The 22428-nt window shown below is 37.4% G+C and overlaps 1 protein-coding gene across 3 annotated transcripts in view; it reads left to right on the top strand.

The window, feature by feature from the left end:
- The first annotated feature begins 3469 nt into the window (after window positions 1–3469).
- Window positions 3470–22428, top strand: part of BMP5 (bone morphogenetic protein 5) — a 61101-nt gene continuing 42142 nt past the window's right edge. The window contains exons 1-2 of one of the 3 annotated variants that reach the window (XM_030037968.1): window positions 3470–3707; window positions 4309–4676. In XM_030037968.1, the coding sequence (XP_029893828.1) occupies window positions 4427–4676 (250 nt within the window). In that variant the 5' untranslated portion in view covers window positions 3470–3707; window positions 4309–4426. Of the gene's footprint in view, window positions 4677–22428 lie in introns of all 3 variants that reach the window. The other 2 variants (XM_030037967.1, XM_030037966.1) reach the window with 2 other exon arrangements.

Here is a 22428-nt window from a genome sequence, read left to right as displayed (position 1 = left end):
TGTAAATCCAGGTTGAATAAATGTAGTACAACAGATATGCCTAACTATGGTGTCTGTGTAACGTTTCTGTCCCAGGAAGAGTTGAGATGACTTGCTTTCTTTTTGCTGGGGAATCTGTAGTTTTAACCTCTAATGATTTTCCTGCTTTCATGAAACCTTTTCATAAAAGTCTTTCTCCCTGTACCTTTTGCAGCAGTAGCCTTGCAGAGAGACAGCAAGGACAGACTTACACATTTTTAATGCTGGATCATCTGTTTATGCATAATATTGATCTGAATGCCAAATTTAGCTGGTCATTAAGATGGAAAGAGCCAGCAGAATCATTCAGCGTGTGTGTGTAGGTTTCAGATTTAGTCTGCAAATATCTTGGGAAGGGTCTGCATTTTAGTCTATTTTGTCAGTTACAGAGAACCATTGCTGTGGGAAATCACTCTCAGCTGATATGATATTGAGGACCCAGAGGGGTTCTGCATTCAGTAGCCATCCACAGATTTTATATATTTTTGAGTAGTGGGCATTGCCCATAAAAACAATTGTACTCTCAGTGATGGCAGTGATCTGCTGGGTAGTTATAATTTTTTTCACTGTTGCAGTGTTATGATCCATTGGAATCCAAAATTGGCTATATCTGGATTCATGGGTTTCACTACCACCCTTATTTGCTCTAACATTGTTTAGGTTAGTACAAGAGTACTGAGCTCTGAATTCATTCATGATGTACATATATGCCACATTGTTTAAGAAATTAATGCAACTGCTTCCTATCCTGCGCTGCTAGGGTTGCCTGCATGGTGCTCTGCTGCTCTCCCGCCTCCGAGACCCTGCTCTCCAGGTGCTCTGCTGGTTACATGCTCCTCTGTCAGATATCTATCCCTAATGGGAGCTCACTTCTGGAGTCACTTTAGTTCTTCTTTTATTTTTAAAGGACTGGGTAAGGGCTGGTCAGGTGATTTCTTATGTTGCTTCCAGGTTGAGAATCTGGGGAAGAAAGAAGGTCTATCTGTGTGTAGGTTTTATATTTCAAAATTTCAGTTTTAGATGCAGGGTAGAACTGGAATCAATGGGGCATCTTGTTCAAACCCCTGGTTTTGATTTTGGGTCAATACTTTATACTGACCTCAACTGTTATTTAGATTTGAGTGCATCTAAAAATGGCGCGAACATGGCATTTCTTTTAAGTTTCAATATTATGCAAACAGCTCGGAATAATTTTTTGTTGTAAAACTCGAAACCTAGATCTAAGGTGACTTTGAAACTGAACCCGAACCTAAACTACATCCAGATATCTGTGCCAATGTATTTTTATATATTATTAAATAAAATACCTTGACATGCTGAAACTGTATGTGGTATTTTTTCTTTAGAAGTAAATTGATTCATATTGAAAATATGAAATGGGTCCTATCAGCTATTACAGATCCCTTTCATTTCTTTAGCAAAGGCTTTCATTTTTAGAGCTGGTTATCTCTCCCATGTACGAGATATCCTTGTTAACAATGATTGTTTATGGAACTCAGGTTTATTACAAAAGGACATTGTGTTTATATTAATAAAAAATATTTTTATTTTTGTGTTCTAGGCAAGGATGCTTGGTGCCTCAGTATAGGGTAGGTTAAATGTAAAATAAATCCTTTGTATTTAGGTTACATGTTTGGTTATGGCTCTGTCTGAAAATAACAGGAACTGTTTTTGTCAAACATATGATTACTATTTTATATGTTTTCTTACTCAGTTTCTGTCTGGAAAAATGTTTACTACATAAAAGCATCCTCAAACTTGAGGGCATTTTTGGCTTTTTAAATGGGAAAAGATTAACTAATGTGGAACTCCAGACACTCTAGTGGGATAATGTAGGACGTTTCTATTGCTGGACATACTGATGGGCTGAGGACTTAAATCCTCTGAGCAATCAATCCACTGGCTTTTATGAATGCTTAGGGAAAAAAAGGAAATATATTGCTGGAAAAGAGGAATAAACCTTGTTGCAGGATACGTGATGGCCAAATTAAAAAAAGCCATATGTATGGTAAAGTCTTATGTATAATTGCAACTGTCTGAGCAGGACAAGTGAAAGCAAAACAAAAACAGGAAATAATACTTCTCTTATAACAAATGCATTTTGAGGGAAAACCTCAATGAGGAGAGAAAACTTATTCTGATTCTGACTGCTCTTCTGCTGAGAAGAACAGGACTTTTGCTAAATAGCTTCATAATTAATTTTAGTGTTAATTCAGCAGGTCTAGTATGAAATAAATCCTTCCTTGGGAGAAGCATTGTGCATTATGGGCACTGATTTATAAGAAAGAATCAGCTATATTTTAATGATAGCTGGACTAGACTGTGAATATAGACTAGGATTCAAAATATATCAGAAAAGTTCATTTGTGCTTAATATACTAGATAAATTGTTCCTGCCTTCTTAAGGTGTGACTATACTTGCTGTCACACTCCGAAGTTTACTCAAGAACTGTGTGATTTGCTCAGTAGGTGCTAGTCATGTAAGGGAAAACCCAATGGGATGCATTTTTATACCTGTTTTTTTCCTCAATGTCATGTATTAACCATTTTTGTCCTTTTTTTCTCCCCTTCATCAAAGGAAAGTCTCCTTAAGACCAAAGGCCAATTATAGGAGTGGGGAAAATGACCACCAATAATCTGAGCAATATGAAATTTAACACTGTGATTTTGTTTTAGTGAGAGGAAAACACCAGTTGCTGGCTGTCAAAAAATTCTAAGCTGAACCTTAACTTCATGGGCAACAGCTTTAAAATTTATTTAATACTTCTTATTTCTTCAGTTAAGCTGTTTCTTTATCCAGTTAATAATAGGCTGTGGGATTAAATCTTAGCTTTTGATATTTACCAGGAAATGTAGTATAACGATTTATGAATCAAAATGTACTTTGAATAAATTATCATTGCAAATTACAGTTTATGAAAGTTGTGACTATAACCATAATTATACCATTGGCTGTGCACAACCTGAAATCTCGCTTGCTGAATAAATTTGTTTTCATTCAGATTGCATTCCCACGATTTTTAGAAAAGAGTGAATCAAGCCTTACCGACAAAATTTCCTGCAGAGTTTATTAAAAAGGTCACCTTTGTTTGCTAAACTTACCTAAAATATAAACATTCCTTGAATTAATGAGATGCTATTTTAGTCTGTTATGAGAGTTTCCTATTCAAGTTTACTAAACCATAGACTCATAAGGAGACTCACAAGGGCTTCCACGTTACACCATGCCTTTAGCAATCTATATATATTAAAATTGTGAAAGTTAAAATTGATTCTGCAAGCTGTTAGGAAAAAAGCAGCCGATAGCCAAAATTAGATATATTACTGTAAATTGGGAGGGGGGGAGGTTTAAACTCTGTCTGGTAAGAGAAGGGTTAAGGACTTTTTTGCTATACCCGTTTCAAATTACAATGAGAAGCCTCTTCTTTCCCAGCAGGGTTGTGCTTACATTAGTCTTTAGATCTCTCTTGAAAAGAGCTGTTATATTTGTGCCTGCTAGAGTTGGAAATAACATTTCAGAAGCTGAAAAGGGTTGAATGGATTTACAGAAGGGGTTTTTTTGCGAGTAATTCATGGCAACACATTAATTTGATTAGTACGTGCTTTAGAATTACTTTACACTCAAGCAATTCAAAAGATGTCAAAGTTATCACCAAGCTGCTGGACAAATATGTGTTAACACCACCAAGGTACAGATCAAGACAAATCTGTGACTCAGGATTTTATCTTGGGAAGAGCGCAAGGTGTACGAAGAACTCAGAATAACAAGGGAAGATAACTCTGGGAACTACAATGTGTCAGAAGAACAGCTCTTGCTAATACAGCTCCCACCAAAGACCTGGTTATCTAAGGTTTATATAGGAATGCCTAGGTCAGCTGACAAAATACTGGTCTTCTGCTCCATAAATGCAGAAAAAACGATAACAACAGTGGAAAATTGGAAGTCTGAATTTCAGCTTTCTTAGAAATAACTGCAACCTGACACATTCCATAATATTTAAACAGGGTGGGGGGAGAGAAATCACCAAAGATGTTACGTTTAGAGATGACATTGACATGAAGAATAGGTAAATTTTGTTTTTCAGCCACTGGGAAAGCAGACCTCATAGGAACTCAGAACAAGTAGGAGAAAAGATTTTTTATTTTTTTTTCCTTGTTCTTTTTCTTTTCAAAGATGAACCTAACTGCACTCAAAGCTTTCGTGGGCTTGCTCTGGAATTGCTGGGTTCTGGTGGGTCACGCACAGGGAGGTTTAGGAGACAATCATGTCCATTCGAGTTTTATTTACAGGAGGCTACGGAACCATGAGAGAAGGGAGATTCAGAGAGAGATTCTCTCTATCCTGGGTTTACCTCACAGACCCAGACCATTTTCACCAGGAAAGCAGGCTTCTTCTGCACCCCTCTTCATGCTGGACCTGTATAATGCCATGACAAATGAAGAGGATACTGAGGAGCTGGAGTATTCACTAAAGGGATCAATGGCAGGGGAGAGCAGAGGGATACGAAAAGGATACCCTGCCTCTCCAAATGGATATTCACGGAGAATACAATTATCTCGCATGACCCCACTGACCACACAGAATCCTCCCTTAGCCAGCCTGCACGACACCAACTTTCTGAATGATGCTGACATGGTAATGAGCTTTGTCAATTTAGGTACGTGGAAAATTTTTTTCTTTCTGCTCTCTTTGACAAACTGTTAGCCTGATCTTGCGAGAGGCTAACCTCTCGGCCAGACCGTAACCTGTTCTAAAATGGCAGGATTGGGCCCGGGCTGCTGTGCCACTTGTAAAAGAAAAGTCGTACTGATGGTAAAGTAGCTACGTTGTAGGTGGCCACGGAAAAAGATTTTTCTCACTGTTTATATAAAGTCAGTTTCTATAACTCCCCTCTGCTGGCTTCTGTTTTCTTTCTTTCATTGATGTAATGAAAATTCTAGCCTTAGGCCAACTAACTCCTTTTTTTTTTTTTTAAATCTCAAAAAATCAAACACTTATGCCTATTGCTTAGTTATTTCCCTCACTGTTTTGCTTAAAGCTCAGACATGAACAAACATCAGATGTTAATATATTAAAGCCTAGAATGTTATGAAAAGGGAAAAGTTAAGCCATTTCCGGAAAAAAAAAAAAAAAAAAAAAGAAAAAAAAAAAGATTTCTTAGGTTATTTAGGGTTTTTTTTCTGTTGGTAAGAGTCACAGTTTTATTATCTTTTCAGCTGGATGGCTGGATTTTAAATAATCTGTTGCTGTTTCTTTGTTATTTCTATTTAATAACCACAGACTGTGTTTTATTATACCTCCATGGTGCTCAGAGTCTGCAATGGTTCTTATTTTCTCTGTCATAAATAAATTAAATAATGAGTATTAAACACCAGAAACATGCAAGCAAAGAATGCTTTTGAAAATTACATCAATTCAGACACAAAAACTGATAAAACTAAATTATATTGGCTTCTGAGTATAAGAAACATGCTTACCGGTTTCGTTGTGGTTAAACAAGGAGTTACAGATTTCTTTAATAGAAGGCAAATTAAATCTCATTAAGAAAGCTGCAAATAATTCACGAAATGTATTTACTGTTTTTATAAGTATTTTAAATGCTACAGGACTCATAAAGTTAGCTAAAAAAAACCTCCTTGTTTGATCTGAATAGCAAGAGATTTAATAGAAAATGAAGTTTATCGATAAGCTGGTGCAAAATCTGATGAATTCTTGATTTTCAGGATAATACTTTCTGAAGAAACTTTTTAAACATTTCCAAATATACCTTCAGATTATCACACACATTCTGTACCTTTTATATCTACCAGGTCTTTAATCCTTGCTGCAGGATTAAAAATGTTTCCAAATATTAAAATCCTCAACAACTTGAATTTCTAGGAAAATGACACCCTAGAGTTTAGTTGTAGTGATAATAAAGTTACTTTTCATTAATTATTTGGCAGATAAGGAGATGTTCAGTTGTGAGATCTTTTTCCTGAAGAGTAACATATGTCCACAACTCTAAATACATTTGCTCTACATAAACTCTAAATAAATTTGCTTGTTGCTCTTGCTCCTGAAATAGCAGACTAGAAAAATATTAAATCTATGTTTTTTGAAAATGTGTTCCTCATCCTTAAGAAAGGGTTACATATTATCTGTGTATTACTTTTAAGTTATCGTTTTATGCCTCGATTTACCCAGAGTGTCTGGAGTCAGCTGAATTTAAAATGGCAATGTTATAAAGGAAAATAGGAAATGCTCTGATCTCCTAGGCATTAGTCAAGGCCCTGATCCTTCAAAAATTTTCCTCATGTGTCCTGAGAAATACCCTCAGTAAATCTGTCGCAGTCCATTTCATCAGTGGCCCTGAGGACTATTTGCACAGGACCTAGCCTTTGATTTCACAAAACGCCTTTGATTTCAAGAGGACTTCTTGCAGTGCATGAGTAGAAGTCTTTGAAGGCTCAGTGTCAGATATGTCCTAGCCTGATCCTGCTGTGCTTCCGCAGACAAAAACCCTCTCTGGAAGAACGCAAGTTTCCACTGAGTGTCTTACCTTGACTGGGAAGTTTCTAATATTTGTCTCATTTTTATGGGAAGCCAGTGTTGCCTTAAGAAAGTCATTTTGAGAAGCTAAAGTGTATCTTATGTTTCTAAAATGTGCAAACTGGGTGTGAGATGCTTTATTTTTCTAGTGATTATGATTAATAGACACTATTAACTTATAAAAAAATACTGTGTAAACACCAGGTTCTGTTTGTCCTCTGTAAAATTAAAATGTGTCGCAGGTCCCAGCAAGTCTAAATCCTAATTCACTTTAACTGTCCTTCCATACATGTTGGAAGTTGTGGTTTATCACACATTCCACTGCGTAACATGCGTAAGAAATATTGATGACCAATATAGATTAGCTTCAACATTTTTATTAAACAATCCTGTGTTTCAGTATAATTAACATAAAAATGAAATAAATCATGGAAACAAGGAACCATTTTATATGATTTATGCAGTATAAGATCATGACAGATGAGGGCAAGCTCTTTTAATGTACAATGGGGAAAAATATGCAGTGATAAGTGAATGCTAACACTGTACCTTAAAATCAATAAATGCTGATGCAGCACAGTAATAACTCAACTGGTTTTAGATTTGAAGCCTCAGTCAACTTGCATCAAATTAATCTGCTCTGTTCATACTTGCACACCATTAATTACGCAAGTTGTAATTATAAGGCTTTATTAATCATCATGATATTTTAAATTGAAACTTTTGTATATAGTTGTAGCCAGTTATAATAATTTAAGACATATATATTAAACCAAGAAATATGTAGCTGAGATGTTGGATAGCAATTATTAAGCATAAGATTGAAAAGGCTGAGTAAGATTAAAAAGTAAAGTAAAAAATAGACAAGGGCAAATCATTTTATATTAAAGAAGAAAAATTGAAACTTAAATGTAATTTTGATAAAAATCAACCTTTCAGAGTTGCAAATACCTCACTTTCAAAAATAAATTTAAAAAATAATCATCAAGGGAACCGCAATTATAATTCTGTAAAGCAACCAGGGAGAAAAACAAGACTGCATTTACTTCTCCTGTACCTAAAATTGTAAACACCTGCTCTTTATACTGGAATTATTCCAGAATTTCCATCTCTTTCTTTCTTGAAAGATATGACAAGACAGAGACTATGCCTTGTCCTGTATTTTGTATGAGACTGTGTGTTGGCAGCTCTCCATAAATATTGATGAGTGTAACAGAAGAGTTAACTGGGGTTGGTCCAGCAGTCAAAGAATAAATCCTCCACTAAATACACTGGGGTTTTCAAAGATCTGATTATATCACCTACGAGTTCAGGACTTTGTTTTCCTCACTGGGTGTTTTTTTATCCTGTTGTTATATTTTATTATGTTGCTGCAAAGCCCTGACTGTTTTGAGTTCTTGCGTCTTCTTTTTGGCCAGTCTCCCAAAACGACATATATAGGATACCCTGTTCCTCAGAGAACAGACAAATAATACTCATGTAGTTCTACTCACTTTTCTGCTCACTCAGAATTTAGTTAGGGAAGGACTTTGTTAAGATAAATGTTAGTGTTCCCACTCTTCACCTCTCACCAAAAGAGGTGGATCGAATAAAAAAATATGTACATGAGGCTTGGAGAAACAGCACCACTTTTATAAACTACATTTAAACATTTCAAGGACTGAATTTTCCATTAGCATCAAAGTGATCATTAAATCCACTGTACTTAAGTGTTCCTTCTCTTGCAGTTCAAATGGTCTGTATTTTCACTTGTTTACAGCACGTCTGTAAATTTTTCTCTAAACAGATTGCTGCATTTGCTAAACAACTCTCTTTTCTTTCTCCATATTTTCCTATGAATTGATATGAACTTTCTATGATAGGGGATAAATATATAAAAGGGTTGTGGTTTTCTGTTGTTTTCTTTCTTAGTATATAAAATTAATTTCAAAAACTCAAATGTGAAGATCATTATAAAATTTGTGACCCTGACCTACACATGCTAATTTAAAGAAGGATACAATATTATGGACATTTTTAAGGTAACCTATACACCCCAGAGAGACAACTTTTCTTCTTCACATACAATGCGATTCTGCAAATTTAATTATAATAATCCTCAAACCACACATGCTGTGATCATTTCTTAAATCAGATGCTGAAATCAAAGGAAATTTTGCCTGTTTGAGGCACAGAGGAGTGTTCATATTTCTCCAGCTTCTCTACCCCAAGTTTGTATACTGTCTTGAAGATTATGTTCTTCTTTAAAACCTGAATCACTAAGCAAATACATAAATTCACAAGATTTACAGCCCATTGTGTTCATTGGAGAATGCTAACATGGCAGAGAACAACTTTTATACAACTACTTTGAGAAACCTACAGTACATCAATCCACACCGAATACCTGTACTAATATATTTTTGTTACACAAAAAAAGAAAGTATTCCTAACTGCAATCAGACCTTGAGCGTATATAGTAGCTAGTTTCTTAAATTAAACTAATTCAGTTTCTACAACCTTCTGCTAACAGCTAACATATCATCAGTGAGGGATATGGAGTGCTAAGCTATAAAATGCCAGGAGCTGTGGAAGGGGAGCTGGGTTTGAAGGATACACGCAAAAAGGCCTCAGGATCATTAACTTCTCTCTTCAAAGCTTAGGAATGAGCACACTTTCTTTCTTTCTTTTCCACTGGATTTCAGATGTTGCTGTCTTAATTTTAAACTTAGATGAATTTCTTTCGCTGTGGTACAATTTTAGTCCATAAAATGCAGGCTTCTAATGAAAATATTGACACAGCCTTAACTGAAGTGACAGAAATAGTGCTATTATCTTGCCTTGGAGAGAGGGATGCTATTACAGAGATAAAACTTGTTAAATGACAGATAGACACCATGTCTTTATTTGGGGAGTTGGATCAATACTGAGAAAAAATGAGAAAACATTTGTGAAGTTTTTTTGAATGGCAACCCAAAGTCAATAAGATGCTGTTTTTCACTCCTTTACATAAAATTTAAAACAAATTAGATCAAGCAGGTCTCATTTAATCTCCACCCAAAGTACACCTCACTGGCATCTTGAAATCCTAAGGTTTTTTCCCCCTAATAAAATTTTAGTCACATAATCAGTGAGCTGAACTAATTTGTTGTGACCTAGGTATGCAATCAAGCATTAGAAATAACTATTAATGATGAAATAATTTTATATGGCCAAATTAAATATTAAGACAGCTTTTTGCAAAATAGATTTATTTATTTCTAGAACAAAAGGACTTTACTCGTAGGATGACATGCCCTAAAAATCCTCACCCAATCCTTACAATTCATTAGGCAGTTTTAACCAATTTTTGTGTGATAACAGAGCAGGTTGTTAGGGATTGTTTTTGATTTTGAGCAAGAAATATTCTCCACATTCCTTTTTGTGGAGGAATACACTACATCTGTTGTTTTATATTGAAATATTTTATATTTCCTTTGAAATCTCTCATGTTACATGAACTTTATGAACTATGTAGCTCTACCTCAGAATAGGTTTGTGTGTGATCCATAAATATCATCTAACAAAATAATGTTTTTATAACTGTCAATTAATTTTTTTGCCAAAGTTAACACTTTAAATCCAAGTAAATTATTGTATCTACCCAGCCAAAAAAATGTCAAGCTCTCCATTAACTGGGGTATAAAACTGTCTGATTTTCCTTGCCGACAGATTTGAAAGAAATTGCAGATAACTGAAGAGAAACTGATTTAGAAGATGGTTAGATGTGCATGGTGAAAAGCTATATACATGTATGGATATATATAAAAAGATATATATTATTATTAATATTTTTCCCATTGGGAAGAACAGCTGACCCAGTTCTGCTTCTTCTTTAGAAAGTGCTCCTTTCCAGACTAAACACAGACTTTGGGTGGGGTTGTGGGGATTGTATGTATTGTACAGTACATATTTTCCCAGGAAAACACAATCTCGGAGTGCTTCTGGCTAGCCATGAAAGAGAAAGAGGAAGGCTTGTGGAGACGCCTCTGTGCGGAGGATATTAGGGGAGGAATCTGCCTGCCATGGAGTGGATGGAGAGCCTCTTGGTTCTCTTCCTAAACCCTGGGTTATTTGCTTAAATAACAGGACCACTTTGGCACATACGTGATCTCCCACACTTATTGCTCCTGTTATTATTTTCTCTGAATGTCAAATTATGCAAAGAATTTTACCATGGCTACCTGCCTACTTACTGCCTGAGTTATGGAGGTAATTACGACATGGGCAGTTCCTTTTTCTTCTCTTTTTAGCCACAGTGGTTCCTTTCAGCTTGCTTTCATAGGCCGACAAACTAATAGAGTTTTGCAGAAAATTGATTGATTACAGTCTGATCATTCTAGGTGTCATCTGGTGTTTCCACATAGCTGAGAATGAACAGTTTATGAAGTGCCAATTGCAGCCTCCAGCTAAAGAAAGGCTCCCCAGGGCTTCAGGAGAGCTCTGGCTGCTACCAGACTTTATAATTATTTCCCACACTTTTCCCCATCCTCTCCTACTTGTCCTTTCCCTTGTGTCTAACCCCCGCCGTCTAGGTAGGGTCACTGAACTTTAATTTTATGTCAGTGGCGTTTCGCTGCAGAAAGGATTAAAGGCCAAGAAGCAGTGAGACTAGGCGACAGCGCGGGAGTTGGAGAGGGAAGGAATGAGAACAGGCATGAGAGAAAAATGGCAAAGCACAGACCGAGCCTTACAGGGAGGACAGCCCTCTTCTTGGTAGGCAATGGCCAACGTGCAGGGCTGGACACAGACCTGCTGGGCATGGGAAAGGTTCACAATAGAGAAACAGCCTCTGCAGGAACTGGTATTACTGAAAGAGTTAGTCCTGCTCCTCTGTGCCTCACATGGAGCGTGGTGATATAGCACTAAGAGCATTCCCCATGCCAGTAGAGTTACAAAAGTGGAGGAAAGTTCATCATGGTAGGGAGAAGAAGGTGCATGCGGACAGAGGAAGGGGAAAGAACATGATAAAGACAGATAATGTGCAAATTAAAGAGCAAATGAGTCCAGGTATGGGTTTCTTCTCCTAGTAAGCCTTGCAGGTGAAGGGAGCAGTTTTCTTCTCAGTCCCTCGTGGCAGAGCAACTACCTCAACCTCCCCAGGCACTTGGATCCCCAGGCAAAAGTTTTTGTCCTTGCAAAATAAAACGCAGCTCCCCCCACCCTTCAGTACATCTGTGCAGGGAGTACACAGACGGGCTACTAACATTTGCAGCCATAAATAACGTAGAAGCTAGCTTTTAAAAACCGCAGGTTAAAGGATGAGGGCTGCCATGACGCACACAGAGAGGTTGAGATCAGAGGAGCAGCTAAAAGGGGTCGGGAGAAACAATGAATCCCCTTGTTCTGAGTCATATTTATGAGTGCTCCATTGCACCTAAAGTTCATATTTTATTGGCTAGGCCATGGGGTTTCCCCATTTGCTCATCTCTTAAAATAACACCCCTGGTTAAAATTTCCTATAAAACACAGAAATGCTACAGCAGGCAGAACTTGTCAACCCTGACAACTACATTATTTAAGTTTGTGGGTGGGGTACACCAAGCAGGAGCTGGTTTGTGTTTTGTACTGAATTATGAATTTGTTTCTATAGAAAAAATGACCGTAAAACAAGTAGAAAAGGACAGGTTTTACAGCTCAGCTCTCCACTCAGAAACTTCCCACTGTTATTGAGGCATGCTCCAAAAGGTGAATCTAAGTGTTTAGTTCCCAACTGTTTTTGAGCAACTGCTCTGGTGCAATAGATCAAGAACTTGGCTTTATTGATCACTGTTATACAACTCAATGGCATGTGTGGTACCTTGCCAGAATGTGGCTTTACTTTTTTCCCCCCTGTAATTCAGGGCAAACTGAGACAACAGCTGTTAATGAGTCAGAGCCTAGAAAACTAATCAGGACCGCTAGTGCTGGTACATGATATATATCCATAGCTGACAACCAGTGACTTTGCAGAAGCAAAATTCCACTTAACTCTCTTTTTGGAGGAGAATCAGGAGGAGGTAGGAATTTGTATAGCTGAAATTTCTGTTAAGTTTATCTTTATCTGACTTAGCAATATTACCCATTCAGACCCCATGAGAACCAAAGGGTCTTTTCCAGCCTCAACAATTCTGTGATTCTATCCCTTTGTAGACTGTGTCTATCAAATGAAATTACTGTTGTTCTAAGTCTCGTGTATTTGACTGTAGTCAAATTAATGAAGCTATATTCATATTATCTGGAAAAGCTGTACCCATAACCCAGAGTAATTATTATAAATTAATAACAATTTGTCTAGGCATATCTATTTAAAATATCCCTTTTTTAAAAGTGAGGGGGAAATATAGATAGGGTATTCAACTATAAGGTACTGCAAAATAATTTTTAAAAGATACTGTATTGGACTTTCATGATATGGATAGCATCAGTTTTGAGGGTAGAGGTGTTAACTTCTGTCCTGACAAACCTAGACTACAGAAGAGGAAAGAGCAGGGACACTGGATGATTTGTGAGTCTGATTTTGGGGCAGTGGGCAGATGGCACCTGATGGCACCTGATGCCTGGAGCCATGGGATTCTAGTGGCATGGTTTGCAAAAATGTTAGCTGAGAAATCAAAAGAGTGGGCAAACAGTAGTGTGGATGATAAAGCTATGGGAGCAAAAGCAAGCCCAGCATACAACTGCATGACAGCAGTAGTCTCTGTGGTGATTTATGATGGCTGAGATCCAGCAGGAACATAGCTTTGGGAAAGTTGTTCACAAAGTTCCCTCAGCTGGGGTATATGTCAATAACTACAAGTCATAACATGCTAGTGATCCCAAAGGTTAATGTGCTACTCCTGACCAGGTTAACTTGCTGCCTTGCACATGAAATGTGTGCAAATGTTTTGCAGTGGGTCTGTACCGGCCCCAACCTGAAAGTTGGAGAGTGAAATGTCTGAGCAGCCAAATAAGAAAAACCTGAAGAGCTTGAGATAGAGAATGAAAACAGCGTGCCTCTGTTTTCCAATCCATAAAATTAGGATGGGCAAATACTTCTGTGTTCATTTTCACTTCTGTGCACTCTCATTCTTTGACCTTGCAGAGTACTGGAATATCTTTCTTCTTGTAAAGCCTCTTTTTATTCTGTCTGTGCGCTCTGTAAAATGCGTTCCTCCTAAGAGCCTCGCAACACCTTGCATTTTCTCATGGTGATCTCAAGTGTTATTTTAGAAAGGGCTAAAAAAAGCCCTCCTATAAGGGCAACAAGTCTACTGTTCTTAAACCAGACAGTTTTACAAAACAGTGAAAAAGAAAAAGAAACAATGGCATTAAAGCAAAAAAAAATTAGATTTGAGATCTGGTGCAATGGAGAGAAGACGTGTGGCTAGTTTAGCTCTTGTTCTCACAATATAGATTTGTGCTGCTCTGAGGCATGTGTGCATGCCTATCAGTTCGTGTGCATGGCTTTGTGTATGTAATATAGAAAGCATGTAAATCTTCAGTTTTAGTCATTGGGATTTTTTCCCCCTTAAATCATAATATTCTTTCCCATCAATACTATGTAGCTTTAGCAGCCCTGACCTTTCAAGCTGCCTGTTTGGGCCAGTGTTTATCAGATGACCGTTTGACCTCCTTGTTAATTGTACTTAATTACATCCTGTTGTAACATTTTGAAATAAGGAGGAGAGTTTATGGATCTGCTCCAAGGAGCTGAAGACTAAAACGGCAGCAGAATTCAGTGGTATGAGGTGCTGAGTAATCTCGTAGTTAGGTCAACAAGAGCTGTGCCTTGTCCAGTTGATTGCAAAATTGGATCCTTAAATGGTTCCTTTTCCATTTAGGATCCTTGGTACTTCTGAGAATAAAATCACACAGTCTCCTCTGTTCTGAGAAGGACCTTTCCTCTCTTATCTCAGCTTGGAGCTTTCTCTAAAGAGATCAAGGAATGAGTGAGAGGCCTATCAACAGCATTGCAAGGGCTGAAGTTCACATATGATGATATAAAAAAGACAAGCCTCTGTTGCCACAAGTGATCTTTCTGTGGTTTTCTAAAACTCCAGAGTTCCTTATGCTTCCCTAGAATTGCCAGTTCCCATGAGCTTTTTAAGACTTATATAATATCTGCTATGAGATTTTCTGTGCATTGATGATTTATGTGAACACCTAAGGTTTCATTAAAAAGCAGCAATCATCCCTTGCAGTTGCAGAAAAACAAAAATGAAGGCAAATCAACATCCAGAAACAGATGCAGGTTTTGAAAGTGGGCACTCTAAAGTCTCGGAAAGCAACTTCAAACATTTCTTATTTTATAATGCTTTTCATATAGCTGATGGCTTTTGAAACACATAAGGTTGACCATACTGCTTCTCTTCTCACTAGAGATGTTTCCTCTACTGTTGTTGTTCCATAGCTCACTTTCCACAACCTTGATTTATAAGATTATAGTAAACTTGATTTCCTAAAATGAATGAAGACAAAAAGAAACAGAAGCTATAAAAAAATTAATACCAAGTGAAAATCTAGTCCCAAGGCTTTAAGGATCACAAAGCAAAAGAATACACCTTCAATTTTATTTTATTAGAACACTGATAATTAGACTTATTGGAGAATGAAGTGCCATGAAGAATTAATTGTCTGTAGTAGTAAACTACTCATAATTATGGCATTATTGTAAATGGTTTATCATCCAGCATGAGTCATATTCTAGATAAAAAAGACAAGTTACTTAGTACTGTGCTGTGATACTCTAGGCTGACACAGCACTGCCCATGATTATCACCATGAACTGAACAGTATTGTTGTGAAAGCTAAAAGTCTGTACTGTCTTTCAGGTAGCAAAGATTAAACCTACAGTTCAGCTACACACAATTACATTTACATAGTTAAATGTTTTTTACATGTTGATTTAAGTTACAAGCTGATATGATTAAAAATAAAAACCAGAATTTGCTGAATATCATAGTAAGTTATTCAAAGATGGTAATGTTTAAATCCTCTTTGGTGTTAAGCAATAGTAAGTATAACTGAAATCATACAATTAGATATGATGACTTCAGGGAGGGCTGATTTACTTTTCAGAATTTTGAGAAATACATGTAATGTGGCACAATATAGTATTGTTTATTAAAGTAGTTCAAAATTAGGTATTATTTCAGAATAAAGTTCTTTCTTTTCTTTGATTCCTTGGTGTGCTCCTTTATTAATGTCATCTTACAGTTATCGACTATGGGTCTTCAAAAAGTAATATTTTTTTCATCACTTCTTAAACTATTGAATTAATAATCATGTTTACTGAGGCTGTATATCATAATGAGATCACATTTACAAGGAGATAAATTTATATATATATATTTAAGTAAATATATTTTAATTAATATTTTCTAAGATGTATGCATATATATATTTTCCACACATATATATATGGTAATGGAAAATCCGGACACAGTTTATGCTATAGAGTGAATACCAAGTAGATCGAGTTCATGTTGCAATTCACTGGGTCAGAATGGAGGGAGTAATGTCATTAACAACATAGTACCCCCATTTTGGTTTCCCAGCAGCTATGTTTTGCTTTCTCCATATTTGTACGTATTTCTTAGAAATGGAAAAATACAAAGGATGTGCTTACTAGCATGTGTGTGTGTACAGAGGAGACCTAAGGTAAAGGGGTTTATCACAGGACTTGAATCAATAAAACAGGCACATGCATGAACTGAAAACTTGGCTACATGGGCACAGCTCCTGAATAAGTTATGACCTGTTCATCCTGTGTTTACACTACCATCTGCTGCTGTACAGGAACAGAGCCTTTTCTATTAACATTATATCACCTTGGGTCAATGAGATTTACCGTGGACTCCATTAAAACAGGCTGCTTTAAGCTTGTCCGCAGGTGGGGAGTGTGCTCTCATCAAAATGGGAATGAAAGCAAGCCTCCAAAAGAAGAGACTGTGATGCTTCCAGTTTTGGGGATGGGCAACAACTGGTTCTAAATTACTTAAAAAAGAAAACCAGGCCTATCACCAAAGATTAGGGCAGTAGTCCCTTCTAGCCCTAGTAGAAACCATGGTTTAGTGCAAACACCTGCAAAGGCAAAGGCTGATCAGATGCTGTAAAATCCAGGCCAAATATTCTTAATGGTGTTGTACCAAAAAGATTGCATTTGGAATAAAAGCACAATGTTAGTGGTCCCCACTCCCTGCTCATTCTTACCCTCTGCTCAAAAAGACACTGAAATTTTGTCTGAGACACATCAGCTCAACTATAAGGAGTGGAGAGAAGCCAGTATTATAACATACCATATGAGCTTCAGGAGATCATCTTTGCTGTTCCAGAGATGTGTTACACCTGCAGATACCTCTACAATCAGCCTGGGCATTGTGTTTGTAAGTAACTTGGCAAGGAATATGAGAAATGCAGTCCCAGGTGGAGTAACAGTGAAAATTCAGGAATGATACAAGCATGTCCCCAGTCCTGAGCAGCCAGCTCTAGGTGGCCATGCTGAGCAGGGGGATTGGAGCAGTTGACCTCCTGAGGTCCCTTCCAACCTCAGCTGTTCTGTGACTCTGTGACAGAGTGGTAACAGAGAAGGGGGATCTTACTCTTGTCTTACACATTGACATCAATCATTCCTACTTTTTTTTTTTTTTTTTGAGTGGAGTGATGATCTTGCTCAGACAATTGTTGGATGAACAGTTCTGTGTGCTCAAAGTGTCATGCTTTTTCTTTCTACTTTGGAAATTATTTTCTTGCTTTTTATGTCACTTTGAGACTCCTGTGTCTGTCTCCCCAAGTCTGTCCAAAGTAACCTACTGTGAGAAATCACCACCTATTGTCATGTTACCTGGAGCCAAGCTAAGCTCTTTCATGGCACAAATATTTTTTGTGAAGACTACTTTTCCTCTCCTCTGGCAGTGCAGGTGTATTGCTGGATGGCCAACCCAATGATCTTTTAATTCACTAACAGTCAGTGAGTTTCTGCCCTGGAAGAGGGTCAAAATACAATGTTCATTAACTTCGGTAAGATTTAAGTTTCTTTTAGGAAAAACAAAGTCCAGCTGTTTTTTCCTTCTTGTTGAGGGGACTTATTCTGTATGGGAGATTATATGTGGGTGAAATAATCTCTCTTTGCAAGACTAAATCATGATCAGATTAGACCACCAGAGCTGCAGAGGAAAGGGTGCAGTTTGAATCAGCATAACAAGCTGTTAAAATCACAGCCAGCTCCCAAACAGGCTGTTAAAACCTGCTGTCTGAAAGTGCCACTCCTCACCACCACTGCCCAGTCTGCTGGATGCTCTTCCTCCTCATCTTCCTCCTGTTTGTCGCCAGGTGTAATGCCTGGGAGGGCCCATCCATGCTGTGCTTCTGGCCCCGTCACTCTGTTTCTCAGCACCACTGCTTAGGCTCTCCTAGGTGTGTCCTTGGTGTTGGCCAATAGCGAGCATGCACAGGGCAACCCTTCAAAATGAGGGCTAGAAATTTACATAAGATGAAATTCCATTCTCTTTACATTTTTAATTTTTAAGGTGATGACTCAGTTAGTATAGCAATTAGCCCAGTATATACTTGGGCACACAAAGTGTAAATCTGAGGAACTCTGAATTCACTTGAGCCATACTGACATACTAGCTAAGCACATGGCCTGTGATCAGCTATTTTTTGCAAATGTATTTAATATCCTATCTTTAATATAGCATATAAAAATAATTTTTAATTTGTTATATGTAATAAAGCATTTTTATACTCTCTAAATGAGATGTTCTTGAGGGTTTCCCTTTCTCATCGTTGTTACAGCTGGACTGTTTTTTGTGGAATGTTTGGTCAGTGTCAATGGGTATGGGTAATATTGAAATACTCAGAAGTGAGCACAGGGTAAGCAGAAAATAGTGCCTTTAGAGTCATTTCCAGTTTGGCACAACTTCCATGGAATCTTTTCGGACAAATTCCACAGCGGGAAGTGCATGGAGTTTATTAGACGACATGTGTGAATGGTAAACAATGGAGTGACTTGCCAGTTCTGGATGGAAGTGAGCAGAGGGTTAACATGAGCAGGAACTAAGGAGATGTGGGAAGATAGAATGGGCTTTAATGTTTAACTTTTACTCCCCTGCCAGTTGCCCTATGATGATGTATGCCCTTTCACCCTCCTCAGAAGTTATGTTCCATCTGTATACTTTTACAGTGTCAAAACAGTTATAACTTACACCTATTTTCTGACCATTGGATCCCAGAGGTATAACTTTTTTTCTTATTCAGTTGCAACTGAATCCAAGAGGGATCTTTTTTTCTGTCATTTGTTAACCTTGGGGTTGTGTTGATCTGACATCCTGACTTTCACACACAGTCAGAAACCTGGGAATAATTGTTAGTTTTCTTTGTGATGATCTGTGATTAGAGAAAAACAAGATTAAATATGAGAAAAAATGCAAGTCTATTGACAGATGGTATCAAAATGTACTGGCTTTGCCAAAGCCCAGGCAAAATAGACATCATTGAAAATGCAGACAAAATTACAACGTTAGGCATGGTGGTGTAAAGATTAGCTAATTTATCTATGCATTAGCTCAGAACTACATAATACAGTGATCTTTTCTCTATCTGTTCTGTTCTTTCAAGTAACAATTTATTTATCACTGATGAAAATGAACACAACCAAAAATCTAGTAGATATGTATTTTTAACATAGGTATTTGTGACTGGAGTGTCTTTGTAATACAGTGCGACTTAAACCAATGAAGAAATCACAGGATCCTTACTTATTACATTCAAAATAGCAAACTGCATGTGATTTTTTTCTTCATTGCCTACTCCCAGACCCTTGGTTGCGATGCTTCCCTCTTTTGGCACACATTACTACTGACAGCACAAAATGGGTCCAAATACACCCTGTTACTGTTAATCCTAGAAGCTGTGATGAGCTGGACTTTCAACTTTAAAATTTATGGAAGAAGATTCAGCTGTGATTCATTCTACCACTGTTAGTAGAATTAAAAACCACATATATGCAGTGTATCTTTTATTGTGCTTTGTGCTACAGCTGAACAACTGGAGTGAAAAACTTGCATTTGGGAGGTTGAAGGATACAGTGCATTATACTGTCAAAACCAGAAGAAAAATTAGATTTTGAGGAATTACTTTGCCAACTATCTTTTATATTAGGATCATGATAATACTGAGACTTAGACTCTCATAATTCTGTTCACTTCCAAAATTCAATCTCTTTATTCTGTTTACTTACTCCTACTCTTGCATTGGCCAGGATCAAACCAGCATACGAAAAGCAGGGTGTTCCTTTTTGACTTATTCTGTATCAACAACTGAAAGCGTTCCAGCATTTAATTATTATTGGAGCAGCTGCAGCGTAGCACTTATTTTGACTTGTTGAGCAAGTGCATTTGACTTGGAAGAAGAGTAAATTGAATGAATAACACATGTTTACCAATGAAATTTTCAACAAAACATTGGCTATGGAATGAAGACCAGCAATTTCACTAAAACATCTATTTTATCCCCTATTTTAGTGTGAAGTAACAAGAAGGCATCATAGATAATCTCATGGTGTACAGAACACCTGGGAGATGATGCATAAGAAAGCCAAGCACAGTTATGCCTCTTTGGTTGAGGCATTTCTTTAGGTCTGTGCTTATAAAAATTGCTGGCAGGCACTGGTATACAGTTCCTGGGAACTCCTTCCTGCTCAGGGTGAATGCTGAAAGCTTTTAATTACTAACCAAGCTCTAATTCTTAAAATAATTTATGAAAAAAAAAAAGAAATTTATCCTTTTACATATTCACTTATATTCTACCATGTTTTTGTAACTTCCATTATTTGCCTACTTACTGCTTACCGCTTACTAAAGTTGAATACATTGCATGTACATTTTGAGGGGATTAGAAAGTAGAAATCACATAATTTCAAAGTCCACCTTAATAATAATTTAGTGTTTCAAACTATTTTGACTTTTTCAAATGTGTGTTTTGTTAATTGCTAAGAATCCATCAGATCTTATTGACTACAACAACAAAATTAAGAACTTAAAATTTTAGTAATAAAACGATACTTTCCTGGTCATTCTCAAAAGATGTAATACTAAATGCTCAGGTAGGATACATTAATATTCTAACCTATTTTTTAATATAGTATGGGATATTGAAATACATTTCTTCTATGAGGGATAAAGAAAGAAAACCAATATGTGCTTGAAAAAAGTCCAGGCAATGTATTATTCTTTTATTTTTTTTTAAATTACAGTTTTGCTTTTCATGCTTGCTCTAGATTCTGTTGCAGTCGCTGAAGGTTTTTTTCATTGACTTTATCTTGACCTGAATTACTTTGCAATTCATACAGTTCAGTAATTCTGTGCAATTACGGAAGGGATGTTCTACCACTAAAAGTCTGGATTCAATAAATAATAGATGATTTTTCATTTACTGAAACTGCCACTAACTGCACAGTATTTCATCAAATAATTTTCAAACTGTCCCTAATTTAGTTAAGTAAAATAGCCAAATGTTGCTTGTTGATATTAGTAGCTGACCTGAAAATAAAGAATTTAGTGAAATAACTCTAAATTTACAGCAGTGTAACTTGCTCAGAATATGACCTAACAAGCTTTCTCCTTTGTGTTTTAATAAGAAAGTATATTTCATGTAAAAGCAATTTACATCATTCTTTCAAAACCACATCTGTAAATCTATAATTACTTTAAATACAAACAGTCTAATAATAATAAATACAGAGAAACTCAAATATACAGTACCGCAATAAAGGAGTTCTTAAGAAACAGAACTGTTGTAATAAAAAAAAAATAAAGTTTCTGCAGACTTATCCTCCCTAATTAAGCAAAACTCTCACTGATTATGGAAATAGTTTTGCCTCAGTTGGAAGGGGATCAGAATTTGGATTAAGCTTCTGACACTGAGTTTCGTGTTTAAGATAGGATATGTGTGGAATGTAATTTTGCGGACACCTAATTTCCATGCCTGCCTACATTTTTGACTTAAAGGATCATAGAATCGTAGAATCGTTTAGGTTGGAAAACACCTTTAAGATCATTGAGTCCAACTGTAAAACTAATAGTGCCAAGTCCACCACTAAACCATGTCCTTAAGGGCCACATCTACACATCTTTTAAATACCTCCAGGGATGGTGACTCAACCACTTCCCTAGGCAGCCTGTTCCAATGCTTGACAACCTTTTTGGTGAAGAATTTTTTCCTAATATCCAATGTAAACGTCCCCAGGTGCAACTTGAGGCCATTTCCTCTTGTCCTATTGCTTGTTACTTGGGAGAAAAGACCAGCACCCACCTCACTACAACCCCCTTTCGGGTAGTTGTAGAGAGCGATAAGGTCTCCCCTCAGCCTCCTTTTCTCCAGGCTAAACAACCCCGGTTCCCTCAGCTGCTCCTCATAAGACTTGTGCTCCAGGCCCTTCACCAGCTTGGTTGCCCTTCTCTGGACACGCTCCAGCAGCTCAATGTCTTTCCTGGAGTGAGGGGCCCAAAACTGAACACAGTATTTGAAGTGTGCCCGCAAAAGTGCCAAGTGCAAGGGGACAATCACCTCCCTGCTCCTGCTGGCCACACTGATTCTGATACAAGCCAGGATGCCCTTGGCCTTCTTGGCCACCTGGGCACACTGCTGGCTCATATTCAGCTGGCTGTTGACCAACACCCCCAGGTCCTTTTCCACTGGACAGCTTTCCAGCCGCTGTCCCCCAAGCCTGTAGCGTTGCATGGGGTTGTTGTGACCCAAGTGCAGGACCCGGCACTTGGCCTTGTTGAACCTCATAAAATTGGCCTTGGCCCATCGACCCAGCCTGTCCAGATCCCTCTGTAGAGCCTTCCTTCCCACAAGTAGATCAACACTCCCACCCAGCTTGGTGTCATCTGCAA

The sequence above is a fragment of the Aquila chrysaetos genome, chromosome 15, assembly GCF_900496995.4.
Source record: "Aquila chrysaetos chrysaetos chromosome 15, bAquChr1.4, whole genome shotgun sequence".
In the NCBI taxonomy this organism is placed as follows: Eukaryota; Metazoa; Chordata; class Aves; order Accipitriformes; family Accipitridae; genus Aquila; species Aquila chrysaetos.
The sequence above is the reverse complement of the archived record's forward strand: the minus strand, read 5'-3'. Positions and strand labels throughout refer to the sequence as shown.